Source organism: Felis catus, chromosome D3 (genome assembly GCF_018350175.1).
Source record: "Felis catus isolate Fca126 chromosome D3, F.catus_Fca126_mat1.0, whole genome shotgun sequence".
Lineage (NCBI taxonomy): Eukaryota > Metazoa > Chordata > Mammalia > Carnivora > Felidae > Felis > Felis catus.
In genome coordinates, this window is record NC_058379.1 from 20,431,810 (window position 1) to 20,445,627 (window position 13,818).

At 46.9% G+C, this 13,818-nt stretch overlaps 3 protein-coding genes and 1 gene segment (V, D, J or C); all 4 read right to left on the reverse strand.

The window, feature by feature from the left end:
* Positions 1-13,818, reverse strand: part of LOC123381268 (immunoglobulin lambda-1 light chain-like) — a 670,720-nt gene that overhangs the window by 475,125 nt on the left and 181,777 nt on the right. The window lies entirely within an intron of this gene.
* The window catches only part of LOC105260055 (immunoglobulin lambda-1 light chain-like), a 512,144-nt gene that overhangs the window by 466,605 nt on the left and 31,721 nt on the right, over positions 1-13,818 (reverse strand). Inside the window, exons 1-2 of one of the 5 annotated variants that reach the window (XM_045041881.1) lie at positions 3,412-3,568; positions 3,001-3,300 (exon numbers count right to left, since the gene is read on the reverse strand). The exons of 2 other annotated variants lie outside the window; for them this stretch is intronic. In XM_045041881.1, coding sequence (XP_044897816.1) covers positions 3,001-3,300; positions 3,412-3,565 — 454 coding nt within the window. In that variant the 5' untranslated portion in view covers positions 3,566-3,568. Of the gene's footprint in view, positions 1-2,993; positions 3,301-3,411; positions 3,569-13,818 lie in introns of those variants that run through there. 2 more of the 5 variants (XM_045041882.1, XM_045041880.1) reach the window with 2 other exon arrangements.
* The window catches only part of LOC109497182 (immunoglobulin lambda-1 light chain), a 638,912-nt gene that overhangs the window by 448,587 nt on the left and 176,507 nt on the right, over positions 1-13,818 (reverse strand). The gene's annotated exons all lie outside the window — the stretch shown is intronic.
* Positions 1-13,818, reverse strand: part of LOC109496970 — a 927,213-nt gene that overhangs the window by 435,724 nt on the left and 477,671 nt on the right.

Sequence of the window (13,818 nt, forward strand, 5' to 3'; positions counted from 1 at the left end):
CCTCAGTCCAAAGCCCAGGAATGGGCAGGATGGCAGCCCAGTGTGAAAGAGAAAGGGGTGTGGAGCAGGGTGGGGGGATCTCCCACGTGTCCTGGGTAAGGCCTGCCTTCATCTGTGCAGGGAGTGGGGAGGGTGAGTAGTAGAGGAGCCCAGGTCATGGTAGATACCCAGCTCTGTCATGCAGATTCAGCTCCCCATAGTATATTTGTAGCTCCAGAAACTCCCATGGGGGTGGAGTGGCTTCACTCAAGTGAACCCTTGCAGTCTGTCTATCCAGATTTTCTGCCCAGGGCTTTCACATGTGGGAGCACACAGAGGAGGAGTTAATGAACTAACCCAGAGACGCAGGTGGTCTGGGTGCTAATGATCCCTAGGTCCTGGCAGGTCAGCGTCATCTAGTGAGCACACTGATGCCTGAAACCCTGGAGGCCCTGAATGGTGTCCCTGCTGGCAGGGGACAAACAGGATTGTCCCAGCCTTTCCCACATACCCTCAAATACCAAACAATCCCCCCAAAACAAATATTCCAGTGAAGAAATGGGCAAAAGACATGAATAGACACTTTTCCAAAGAAGACATCCCAATGGTTAAAGACACATGAAAAAAGTTTCTACATCACCCATCATCAAAGAAATACAAATTCAAACCACAATGAGATACCATCTCACACCAGTCAGAATGGCTAAAATTAACAACTCAGGCAAAAACAGATATTGGCAAGGATGTGGAGAAAAAGGATCTCAGTTGCACTGCTGGGGGGAATGCAAACTGGTGCAGTAACTCTCAAAAACAGTATGGAGGTTCCTCAAAAATCTAAAAATGGAACTACCCATGGATGATGGGCATTGAGGAGGGCACTTGTTGGGATGAGCACTGGGTGTTGTATGCAAGCCAATTTGATAATAAGTTATATTTTTAAAAAAATTGAGTGGGAAAACAGAAAAAAACTACTACCCTACAACCCAGAAATTGCACTACTAGGTTTTTGTCCAAGGGATACAAGTGTGCTGTTTCAAAGGGGCACAGGCACCCCAATGTTTCTAGCAGCACTTTCAACAATATCCAAAGTATGGAAAGAGTCCAAATGTTCATCGACAGATGAATGGAAAAAGAAGATGTGGTGTGTATATATATATATATATATATATATATATATATATATATATATTTATACTAATGGAGAATTACTCGGCAAAGGAATGAAATCTTGCCATTTGCAACTATGGGGATGGAACTGGAGGATATTACGCTAAGCGAAATTAGCCAGTCAGAGAAAGTGAAACATCCTATGACGTCACTCATATGAGCAATTTAAGATACAAAAAGGTGAACATAAGGGAAGGATAGCAAAAATAATATAAAAACAATGAGGGAGACAAAACATAAGAGACTCTTACATATAGAGAACAAACTGAGGGTTGCTAGGGGTTGTGGGGGAGGTGTGGGCTAAATGGGTAAGGGGCATTAAGGAAGACACTTGTTGGGATGAGCACTGGGTGTTATACATAGGGGATGAATCACTGGAATCTACTCCTGAAATTATTATTGGACTATATGCTAACTAATTTAGATGCAAATAGACGAATAAAGAAATAAATAATACATTAACAAAATACACAAAATACACTAACAGCCTTCAGAGATCATAGTTTCATTTGTCTACAACCTCGTTCCACATTCACAGACAGAAAATGTATACTGTGATAACACAGAGTCTCCCCCACACAGAGAACTCAGTCCCACACCCAGAAAATTAGATAATGAGATGGGGGTGGGGAGGACATTTCTAACGTAGGCCAACGTGACCTAAACACCATTATTATTCAACATCTTTCGGTAAGGTTTCGGCACTGCAAGTGAATAAGAAAATCACTGGTTGGCTCTCAGCATTGATGGGAATGGACAGGGACTCATTTCAAAAGACAAAAGTTTATGATTTAGTCATATATCCTCTGGGGCTGGTGCTGCAGGGAGAGAAGAAGTCATCCAAAAGAGCCAAAAGAACAGTTATTTCTACTGAAGACTAATAAGAGGATTACATAGGTCTGGAAACTTCTAGAAATAGGTAAATGGCCAAGGATGGAGACCCTGGCTTCCTCAGAAGTCAGGTGGGAGCTGAGAACACTGGACCTATGACCGCAGTCCATGAACTTAGAGACCTTGTGTCTCAACATGATGGGCGAGATGAGCTTTCTGTGTCCTTTGAGACCCTCTGTCTAGGAAGGGGCTGCTGTGAGTGACGTTGGGGACAGAAGGGAAGGAGGAGCCCTCACTCCCAGGTGGTGCTGTTGCATGCACCGGGGCCCATGGTGGCAGCAGCAGGAGCATCAGAAGCAAAAGTCACAGGCTGAACCTGAGCAGCTGCTGGGGCCTCGCCCTCCCAGCAGATGAGAAAGGGGTTCTGCTTTCAGTTCTCATGGGCCTGGGACTCTGTGTGAGCCCACAATGCTGCCCCAGGAGAGGCAAGGACGAGAAGCCTCCTCCTCAGCCCTCAGCCCTCAGCCCAGGGAAGATCTGGGAGCCAGAGTTGCTAGACATGGAGCTAAGGAGGGAATCAGGATCCACAGTGGATCCAACTATCATAAGAGATGAGGATTTAGGGGCAATTAGTGGGAGCTTTTGTTACCAGGACACATAGCGGACACTCCCGATGTGTCCTGACTCAGACAGAGCCGGATTTGTGTTCCTGTTTCTGCTGTGACCTGTCATGGACCCTGTCCTGAGGGCACCCTGCCTTTGGCACCCAGGAATGTGCTCAGTTTGAGAAAATCACACAGTATATTGATCCCAAAGACAGGCTTCAAGGAGGAATAGCAAAGAATGTGGAAAGACTTTGTAGACTTACTGCTTGTGGAGGGTCTCAGACCCTATTTTGTACAAAACAAACAAGGAAGCACATGACTTGGCCAAAAAGTCAAGCCTGCACAGGAAGTCCCATTGCTGTGGGGACAGCAGGTTTTTGTCTCACTTCCCCACAGGCCTGGAGCACTGTGTCAGCACCTTGAGTAATGTCAGCAGACATGCAGTAATAATCAGCCTCGTCCTCGGCCTGGAGCCCAGTGATGGTCAAGGAGCCTGTGTTGCCAGACGTGGAGCCAGAAAATCTGTCAGGAACACTTGAGGGTCGTCTGTTATTAGCATAGATGAGGAGTTTAGGGGCCTTTCCTGGAAGCTGCTGGTACCAGTTCACACCAACAATACCAATGTTGTTGGCACTTCCAGCGCAGGAGATGGTGACCGTCTGGCCCAGGCCCCCAGACACTGAGGGCGGCTGAGTCAGCACAGACTGGGCCCAGGAACCTGGAAGGGGAGAGACATAGAGAGGGGGATGCTGGGATCTAGAGACCAGAGGAGAATCCAAGGCCCACGTGTCCTCCCGGGACCACTTCCTCTGTTCCCTCATCTAGTCACCTGTGCAGTAGATGAGGAGGGTGAGGAGAAGAGGGAACCAGGCCATGGTGGAGGTCATCACCGACCCTGCCTTCTGTGGATCCACAGCTGAGCAGATCTCCTCTAATCCCTTCCTTCTCCTTTTCATCCTCTGAGAGAGGGAGGGCCCATCCATGCAAATCAGACCAGCAGCTCTCTGACACTTCACTGACCCTGGGTCAAGTCCCTCTGCCTGAGGATGTCAGGTGGGTTGGACGGGGAGGTGGTCTCTGGGGCCATGCCAGGAGAGGGGAGGTCACAGTTTGGAGTCCTGAGCAGAGGGCACAGGCATTGTCCATATACGGGTCCGGCTCTAATCATGGCCGACCCTCAGAAGCAGGTGACGACCACCCCCTGGTGTCCAGGCCCAGACACAGCATATGTGACATGGTGAGCAGATCTCATCAGAGTTCCTGCCTTCCCACTGCTCTGTCCACCATCCCCTTCCTTCGGGACAGGCCAGGTGTCCTCTGTGTGGCCTCCCATCCCCTGAGGACACACTGTGCTCTCCTCTGGCTCCGCATAGTGAGTCTGTCCACAGCGCCCGTGGCTATTATTGATGGGGCAGCACTGACGTGGTGACTCTTGTACAACCACACAGATGAGAATCAGGGCCACAGAGCGATGGGTCCACATTGACACATGGCCAGTTCTGTGCAGGAGGCCGACTTCTTCCCCCTTCCCTGCTTCCTCTCTGGTCTGAGAGTTTTCCTTTCCCAGAAGCTCCCTCAGCACTGAGGACACAGGGAGACCTTTTGTCCAGGTTGTGGGTAGAAGCCCACATTCGTCGTGTGCATTCCTACAGGGTTCCACACTGAAAATCTTTGTCAGCTGTCACTCTTGCCACCTCACATCACATACTGGGGACGATGGAGGTTGGCTTCACCCCTGGGGAGACCCCTGCAAGGAAGCACCTGTTGAGACAACACACATGTCCTTGCTCAAGTGGGGACTCTGCCACACCAGAAGGGACGCAGCTGCTGAGTCTCCCTCAGGAAGTACAGGGCCCAGTCCCCAGTCCCAGGTTCCTTTTAGTGTATGGTCCTCACTGAGCCCCTGTGTAGGGACACCATGGCAGTCCCACAGCACCCCCTCCTGGCTGAAGGTTACACACCCCACTATGTTTTCACAGCCCTGAGAGCCCAGCGGGTTTCCTCACTTCTGTTTATTCACACATCATTGAGCTGAATCTTGGATAATGTGACCCTACAGTGCTGCCCATGTTCAATGTAGCATTTTTCAGTCTCCAAAGAAGCCCTAGTCCATAGGATTTGGAGGCATTTACCTCAATTAAATGGTAAGTTGCCAGTTCTTTGCAGAAGATACTCCAGACCTCTTCTGGCCTACAATTGAGAATATGTCTATCTTGTGAATATTTGAAAACTCCTGTGAGTTAAAGCAATGGATTCCAGCTACTTTCCATTAAATTGAGTATTATGTTAATCTTCTATATTTTTAGGTAATTTCCTTGGCTTACTACCTTAAGAAGAAAAGGGAATACAATGAATTTATATTTGATGAAGTCGTATTTAACAAGTGTCATTTTTTGTTTTTGTCTTGTTTTTTCATGGGTTATCCTGACAGTGTCTTGTCTAAACGTTTTTATAAAACCCAAGATCCTGAATATTTTCTCCTTTTATGTTTACAGCTTATGTTTACAGTTATTTCTATTATACTTTTAGTAATTTTTTAATATATATAAAGTGAGTTTTAAGTATGATTCATTTCTCTCTCAGGATATCCAACTGTTCTGTGGCCATTTGTCCAAAAGTCCATCCTTTCTCCTCGGAAAGGCTTCTTCTACTTTGTAAAAGAAAAAAAGTGTTTATCCTTCATTCTGTGGGTCGGTTTCTGGGTTTTATGTTGTTATCTTGGCCAATGTGTTTATCCTCTATCCATACCACCCTGACTTGCTAGGACAGGAACTGAATTACACTTTTATACAATTTGGGAAGAACTGGCATATTTACGATAATGAGTCTTCTAATCCATGAACGGAACTTATCTTTCCTTGTTTTAGATCCACTTTGATTACATTTACCAGCATTGTCCAGATTTCAGCGCCTGTGGCCTATACTTCTTTTGTTAAATATGCCCCTAAATAGTTCATCGAGTGGTTTTAAGGTTTTTTTTATTTTCACCTGTTTATTGCTAGTATGTATACATCTATATGATCTTTCTATGTTGATCTTTATTCTAAAATGTTTCCAAAATTATTTATGACTCTTTGAATTTATATATTTGCATACTCCATTGTAGCTTCCTTTGTAGTTTTCCTGTAGGTCATTCTCTCACCTGAAATGGGACAAGGGTCTCTTGTTCTTCCTCATCAGAATGCCTCTCATTGTTGGTCTTGCCTTCTGGTTCTGACAGACACATCCAGTCCTATGTGGAACAGCAGTGTTGAGAGAGGACATGGTGGCCTTGCTCCCTGCCCGAGGTGGGAAAGCTTTCAGTGCTTCGTCTCTGTGTGTGTTCACCGAAGGGAAGGTGTTTTATAGTTCTCTTTACCAAACTGAAGATGTACTCTTCTATATTTTGTTCTCTGAAAACTTTTATCACTCTCATTCATATACCCATTCATTCTTTTCCATGAGCACAAATAGGTCTTGAGCTGTGCAGGAAGTGGAAGAGAATTCATCCTACCTGAGAGAGTGAGGGAGACGCTTTCATCGGTCTTTCTTTTTTAATTTTTTTAATGTTTATACATATTTGAGAGAGAGACAGACGGAACACAAGTGGGGGAAGGGCGGAGAGAGAGGGAGACAGAATGGGAAGCAGGCTCTAGGCTCCGAGTTGTCAGCAGAGAGCCCGACATGGCACTTGAACTCGGTAGCCATGAGATCATGACCTGAACCGAAGTCAGATATTTAACTGACGGAGCCACCCAGGGGCCCCTCAGCTGTCATTTAATACTTTGGCTATTATCACAACTGATTTATTTCTACTTCTACTCTGGTGAAGGCCTGGTGAGACAGATACCACTCCTTCTTGTCCAATATGAGGGTGGGTGAGAGGATACTTATGACATGGAAGAAATGGCATTTTCTCTCTCCCTTTTCCTGCTGGTTTCTTCACTTCCTTAGACTCCCTATCCCTCCTCACTTTCTTAAAATCCTGGGTCATCATTAGCATGATCACAATCCATTCCAAATACCCCTCGAGGTTTAGTCCCACCCGCCTCACTGACCACCCACCCCCTCAAATCCACATACTGCTCCCTCTCCAGCTGAGTCCCCCAGCTGACTGGCTGCAGGTGCACATGGCCGTGATGGCTGCTCCTGCTGTGAATGTATGAGACTCTCTCCAGGGCATCCCAAGTCAGACACCCTGTGATCCTTCATTTCTCACATTCCTCTCTGTAGTCCATTGTTAGGGCTGTCCCTGTCTACAGTGCACAGTCAGACTTCTTCAATCTCCTTGAAGTGAGAAAGTATCTTCTACCCAGACTCCACACTGGAAAATAGAAGCTAGAATGTAAGTTTCATGGCGTCACCCACTAATTGTTAACAGGCTCATGTTTTGTTTTCTTATTGACAACAAAAGAACATGTTCACTGTGGGACATAAGCGTAGGAGTCTCTTGGGCTTACACCAAGGGGCTAACAAGGCATAAAGATATACAACGCCATAGAATGCTCTCAAGTGAGTGCTGGAAGCCGAGCTCTCCCAGCCTGAGTGGCAGACCCCAGGCTGTGGGCGGATTGGTGACTGCAGGGCGGCCCTCCGACAGTGAAGCGTCTTGTACTCCTGCTTTTACGTAACTTGGCCTTAAAAGTACCTGGGGTATTGTCTGTTGGGGAATTGCGCTCGTCAGGCCCCCTGGGAAAAGAACCATTAGGGAAGAAATTAAGGTTCCGCAAGAAATTGTCCGGCCTTACGGTTAGCCCTTGCCATCCCCTATGGAGACTCCTCTACTTGCAGGAAGGATAGCCTCATGCGTTTGCCAGCAAAGAGGGCCTGTAAGGAGAGACATACGGATCTGAAAGCCTCACTCCGGCAACTAAGGAGTGTATCTCTGGGCATAGGTGACTTCAACCCCTAGGCCCACCTGGCCCCCGGAGGCATTCCAGATGGTGACTGAACCTAGTCGGTTAAGCTACAGAATGGTTCATTGGTTCCTAGGTGCATTGTCTCTCTGAGAATGTATGAGGCATGGGTTTCTAAGGCTTTTTCAGCCCCTTTCTGGCACCTCGGACCGAGGCAAACAAATTGTTCTTCTGGCCTCATGTGGTTAGGAGGTCATGTCCCTATAACTGTTCCACTTGAGGTGTTAAGAAATGGAGGGCCTTTCACGAGAACAGCTAAGCAAATCCTTTGTAGATTATAGACAAACGCAGATGCATAATGGAATAATGTAAGAAATTAATCTATAATCAAAGGGTATGAGGGAAAGTTAGGGCAAAATCACCATGTTATTTCTTAAAGGTTGTTTACACATAGGAACATTTTCAAAATTAGGTAATGTTAGAAAAACATAGTTGACGTATGCTACAAGGAAATCACTAATGTATATAATTCCACATTTACTGCAATAAATCGGCCGGTTCAACACACTGCTGTTGTCTGTGTCCATTTTTATTTTTTGTTTTTATTTTAGTTTTTTATTTTAGTTTTGTTTTATTTTCACTTTTTCGCCAAGGCCGTTCATCCTTCGGGAACCCCTGGATCTGCTGGAGCTGCACTCTGGCAACTGAGTTTGGGCAAACCAGACTGGCACCCCAAGACTAGGGGGATGTAAAGGCATCCCAAGAATAGGGAGCTGCAAAGGCACCCCAGAATAGAAAGGGGTTGCAGAGCCCCCAGAATAGAGAGGGAGGGGAAAAGGCCTAAAATAAGAACAGGCACAAAGGCTCCCCATACAAAGGTATATGAGGTAAGCCAGATTAGGCGTTCAGGGCAGAAGCACTCTCCAACTTAGCACTATAGCAGAAAAACTGCTTTCACTAGAGGAAAGGACCAAGTTAGATAAACAGGTAAATTGAGCTACAGAGCGCTGCACTGCAGGCAAAGCAGCCCAGAGCAGAGATGGTTAACAAAAGAAAAGGTGCCTTGTTAACCCTGAGGTTGTTCCCCCTGTCTGCCTTAGCCCCTAGGCTGGCTCCTTGCTGACAGCAGACAGGTGGACTTGGGAATTGAAATCACAAACCCGGAGATCATGACTTGAGCTGAGGTCCGACATTTAACTGACTAAGCTGCCCAGGGCTGCTTGTTAGCACCATGTTTTTAATTTTTTTTTTTCAACATTTTTTATTTATTTTTGGGACAGAGAGAGACAGAGCACGAACGGGGGAGGGGCAGAGAGAGAGGGAGACACAGAATCGGAAACAGGCTCCAGGCTCCGAGCCATCAGCCCAGAGCCTGACGCGGGGCTCGAACTCACGGACCGCGAGATCGTGACCTGGCTGAAGTCGGACGCTTAACCGACTGCACCACCCAGGCGCCCCAGCACCATGTTTTTAAACTAAATACCCTGAGCCATCTGAAAGCAGAACTGAAGCGGTCCCCAGGTGGGAAAAAAGTCTCTGTATATAAAGAGGAGACAGCTTTCCTGCCCCAAGAGCACTCATTTGGGCCCCCCAGCTATTTTCTGTGGTCTGTGCCCTGCAGGTTCTACTTGCCCAACACCCATACCGAGCACTTTCCTGGGAGGAAAAGAAAACAGAAATGCAACAAGGTCAGGAGTTCAGGGTTTGAGGAGAACAAAGGGGATGCCAAACTACCAGTCTCCACCAGGCCAGGAAATAGCCTGAGAGCTTCAGAGACAGTGACCCAGAGGAAAAGTCCCAGTGCAGGAACAAAAGTAAACTTTGACCTAAAGCACATGCTTGAGTTGTTTTTGCAGGATTGAAAACTTGCCCCACAGGTTAATGAGGTTAAAAAGGTCACCAGCGGGACCCCACTGACACCCCTTCTTTTTCACAGGAAGTTCATCTATTTCAGAGGCAAACAGCAGAAAGAGCCTGGGAGCCTAGACCAGTTTTATCTCCTGCAACAGCTCCACCAGTGCAGATGGACCAGGGAGTGTCCTCCAGGGACCTCTGCCTCTTTATAACGTTAAGTCTCTGCCCCAGGAGGAGGACAAGCTTCATTGACCTACCACATGATGGGGACACAAGCTCCTGTTCTCCATGTTCCTGCACAACCTCAGGCCCACTCTTGCATAAGATGACAAAACTCCCTTTTCTGGGTATCCATCCTAACCCTGAACGAAAGGAACCCACTCGCCTCCACTCAGGGAGTCACAGCTTTGATAATTCTTGTCCCTGATCCCCTTATCTGTGGCAAATAAAGTTTCCTTTGTGTGACAGCATCTGCTGAAACCTCTGCCTGTACCTCACCAAGGAGTGAACTCAAAGTAGCTCCAACACTTCTAAGTAATATATTTCATCCCTTAACTTGGAAACCTGCCTTCTTCTCTCTACTCTCTACCTGTGGTTTTAGTGACATTTAAGTCTATTAATAAGAAATTTCAGAAAATATTAAGTAACAGTTTTCTTAAAATTATCTTTGTCTGCTCATTTTCACCCTTTATATCAAAGTAAGTTAGAAAAAAATGAAATAATTTTAAAGGTATCTGTTGTTAAGGGAGGTCTCCTTTTATTGTTATTAGTTTAGACTTAACAATATTTTTCATGAAAAATTCTGGGTAGCTGAAGTAATATCCACATGAGACTTATTATGTATCAACTTCTCCAACCTGGAAGTGAAAATAAATGATAAATGAACACAAAACCAGCCCAGAATCCCTCGTGGCCTTGTTCCCACGTTCACACCACAAATCATGAGCGTCAGTGGAAAGAGAAGTCAGTTTCCGAAAAGGCTGGGGTGACAGAAAGGGAAAGCTAGCCGTGGGTCTGAACCACCATCACTCGAAAAAGCCCCTGAGAGTGAAGACACAGGACAGCAAGTGGAGAGACCCAAGCCCTGACCCCAGGAGGGGCATCCAGGGTGAGCAATAGTGAAACGGGAGGTCTCAGATGCAGTGCTGTGGGCAAATGGGAGAGAAAGCGAAGTCAGGAGGGACGCTCTGGAAACATCTAAGGAAAAAGAGTGGGGAGGAGACATGTAGAGTCTGCCGGGCATGAGGGAATGGGAAAAAGAGAAAGGCCACAGAGCCCACCTCCCCACCACAAGGAAAGGAAAAATGTATGAGTCAAAAACTTGAAATATGGACCGTAACACATAATATTATTCTTCATAATAATAAACAACACCGGCTAAACTATTGAATAAAATTGCAGTATGCAGAAATCTACAAAATAAAAAATGACAAATGTGGGAAAATAGCCATCGGAAAATAAACTTTTTAAAAAAGAATCTGTGATTACACACCATCATGGAAAATAATTATGTTATTTCGACAGCCTCTATTAAAATTGCAGCCATCTAGATAGATCCGCGTGTCCTCTGCACAAGATGAACACGTCTCTAGATGAAACGATGAAACGTTCCCTGTATTTAAATATGGTGCCCGTCACCTTTTGGGATGAGCACTGGGTGTTGTATGGAAACCAATTTGACAATAAATTTCATATATTGAAAAAATAAATAAATAAATAAATATGGTGCCCGTGATGTTCCTACAACAATGCACACGCTGATGCCACTGAAAGGTGCTCTTCCGGAGGCACGTGGTCTGTGATTCGGCACCTGTGAAATGTGCAAAATCACTGCAGACAGAAAGGAATTTTCAGCTCCAAAGGGCTGATGCCGGGGGGCCATGGACTCACTGCTCGGGGGTCAGGGGTTTTTCTGCAGGTGATGGAAATGTTGTCAAGTTGATCTTGATGATGTTTGCCAAACTCAGGAAACATACTACAGACCACTGAATCATACCATTTAAATCACTGGACTTTATGCCTGTAAATTATCTTAAGAGATTTGTCTTATTTTTAGAAGAAAACAACATGAGGTGAAGCTACTGTCACTGACTCTTCATAGTTGTTCTGTGCTCAGAGAGTCAGACCCTCAGACCCTCCAGGGTGTCCACGGTCTCCCTGTTTATTTGTCACTGGCAGTGACCATGGGAAACTGGGGCACGTTGCTGTATCATTTGCCCACGGGCTTAGAGCACTGTGTCAGTAATGACCAGCCTCGTCCTCAGGCCGCAGGCCCGAGATGATCAGAGAGGCCCTGTTCTTGAGAACCCAGCTGGGATCCCGGAGGGCCTAGTGCTTCTGAGCATCTCAGCTTTGGGGACACGGTGGGGAATCTGTGGGTACCAGCCCACCTAATACGACCCAACATTGTTGCTGATTCCAGTGCAGCTGAGGGTGACCTTCTAGCCCACAGACCCTGATAAAGAGGCTTCCTGTGTCAACACAGACAGTGGCCAGGACCCAGCAACACAGCAGTGGAGACACAGGTCAGTATCAGGTTATTACCCACAGTGTGTTCTCAAAATGGGGGAAACAAGCAACTTAGGGGTCCCCAGAAGCAATTCTTCCGCTTTCCACAGCCAGTAACCTGAGCAGAGAGCAAGGAAGGTGAGGAGGGGAGGGGTCCAGGCCAGGGTGGAGACACTCCAGGCTGTGCCTCTGAGCCCTCAAGGGAGAGACCTGCACAAAGCCTCTCTTATCCTCTCCCCTCCTGGAAGAGAGAGAGAAAGCCTTCATGCAAATCTCTCCCTCCCCTGGGACTGAACGTGGTTACAGCTGAGTGTGGGGTGGGTGGGACTAGGGAAACTCCTCTAGGCACAATTTTGTAGAGGGCACAAGGCAGGGCTCCAGGCCTGGGTTCTCAGCTGGGACCCCTCCCCACACAGACACCACTCAGGCACAGGCCTACAGCGCCTCCTGCTGTCTCAGTGTCCAGCCACACCCATGACTGGAAGGGACATCCTGGAGCTGTGAGAGAGAGACCAGGGCACTAAGGACTTCAGTCAGCCTGGCATACTGTCCACCCCCACACAGGGCCAGATCTTCTCCTCCCTCAGGGCTTCTGCAGGTGCCACCACACCTCAGTCCTTGCTGCAGACACAGGGCCTCCTCAGCATGAATCACCCTGGGCTCCTCCCACTACTTAGAGACTTGTGTTGTTGGGGCCAAGACTCAATGACCGCTCGGGGAGGATGTTTCCGCCCAGTGAGTCAAGACTGGAGAGCATGCACGCCCCTCCACAGCCTTTTTCAGGAGCCCTGAGGGGACAGCCCAGTCTTCTCATCTCACTTCCCATTCTGGCGGGCCAGTCCCCATTACCCTCTGCACTGACCTTGATGAGGTAGATCAATGACGGTGCATGGCTATAGATCACGTGAGTATATTCTATCTCTATCATCTATCAAACTTTGTATTACCTATAATTGGTATGGTGTCGGCCCAAAAAGAGACACATATATCAATGCTCCAGATTCAAAAGGCCAGAAATAGGGTGGCTCAGTCGGTTGGGTGTCAGACTCTTGATTTCAGTTCGGGTCATGATCTCCACTTCTGTGATTGAGCCCTGAGCTGGGTTCTGAGTCTGCTTGGGATTCTCTCTCCCTCTCTCTCTGCTCCTTCCTGTCTCTCTCTCTCTCTTAAAATAAATAAATAAAGCTAAAAGTATCCAAATAATATAAATAAAAAGACCAGAAATAAGTGCAAGTTCCCCTTGACAAGCACAGAGAATGTAGACTGTAAATGAGGCCTTTCCTCAGACTCTGGAGGAGAGCACACATGGATTTTGCAGGGAATTCAGACAAGAATAAGCATGAATCATATAACGGATGCCTCATAGGAGGTCCTCAGTTCTCACGGATGTTCCCTGACACACTTTGGGAAGAAAGCTGGAGTTTCTGGACCCCCTGCTGTGGGCACACGGATCCCCGTGCCATGGGCTGCAGCGTGCACCCACATGGTCATTCCGGGGTAAGAAGCACAGCCTAACGAATGCTCCCACCTGGGTCCAGCCATATATGCCAAGAGCCCCATGGGAGCTGCCCTCTGCCCTCTGCTGCTTCCTGCATTGTCATGGGTTCCTGGGCCTGGCTCCTCTGCCATTCCAGATTACCCATTCCCCTGTTGGGTGCTCGGGATGATGAAAAAGCTCTGGAAATGGATAGTTGTGGTGGTTATAAAACACTGTGAGTATACTCAGTATCTGAATTGCACAATACAGAGTGATAAAATAATAAATCTTGTTATGTTTATTTTCATCACTATAAATTAACAGTTCAAAATCAATATTTATGTAAGACGCTGGACTTATACAAATATCCTTCTTGTCCTGGTATGTGTTACCCTATTCTAACTCATCGACATCAGTAAAACTGTACAGTAATTTTTAACATTATATTTCCTGTAGATGCCACATATAAATGAGATTATATAGCACTTGTCTTTCTCTGTAGGGCTGATTTCTCCTAGGGTAACATCTGGCAGGTTCGTCCATGTTGTCACAAATGGGAGAA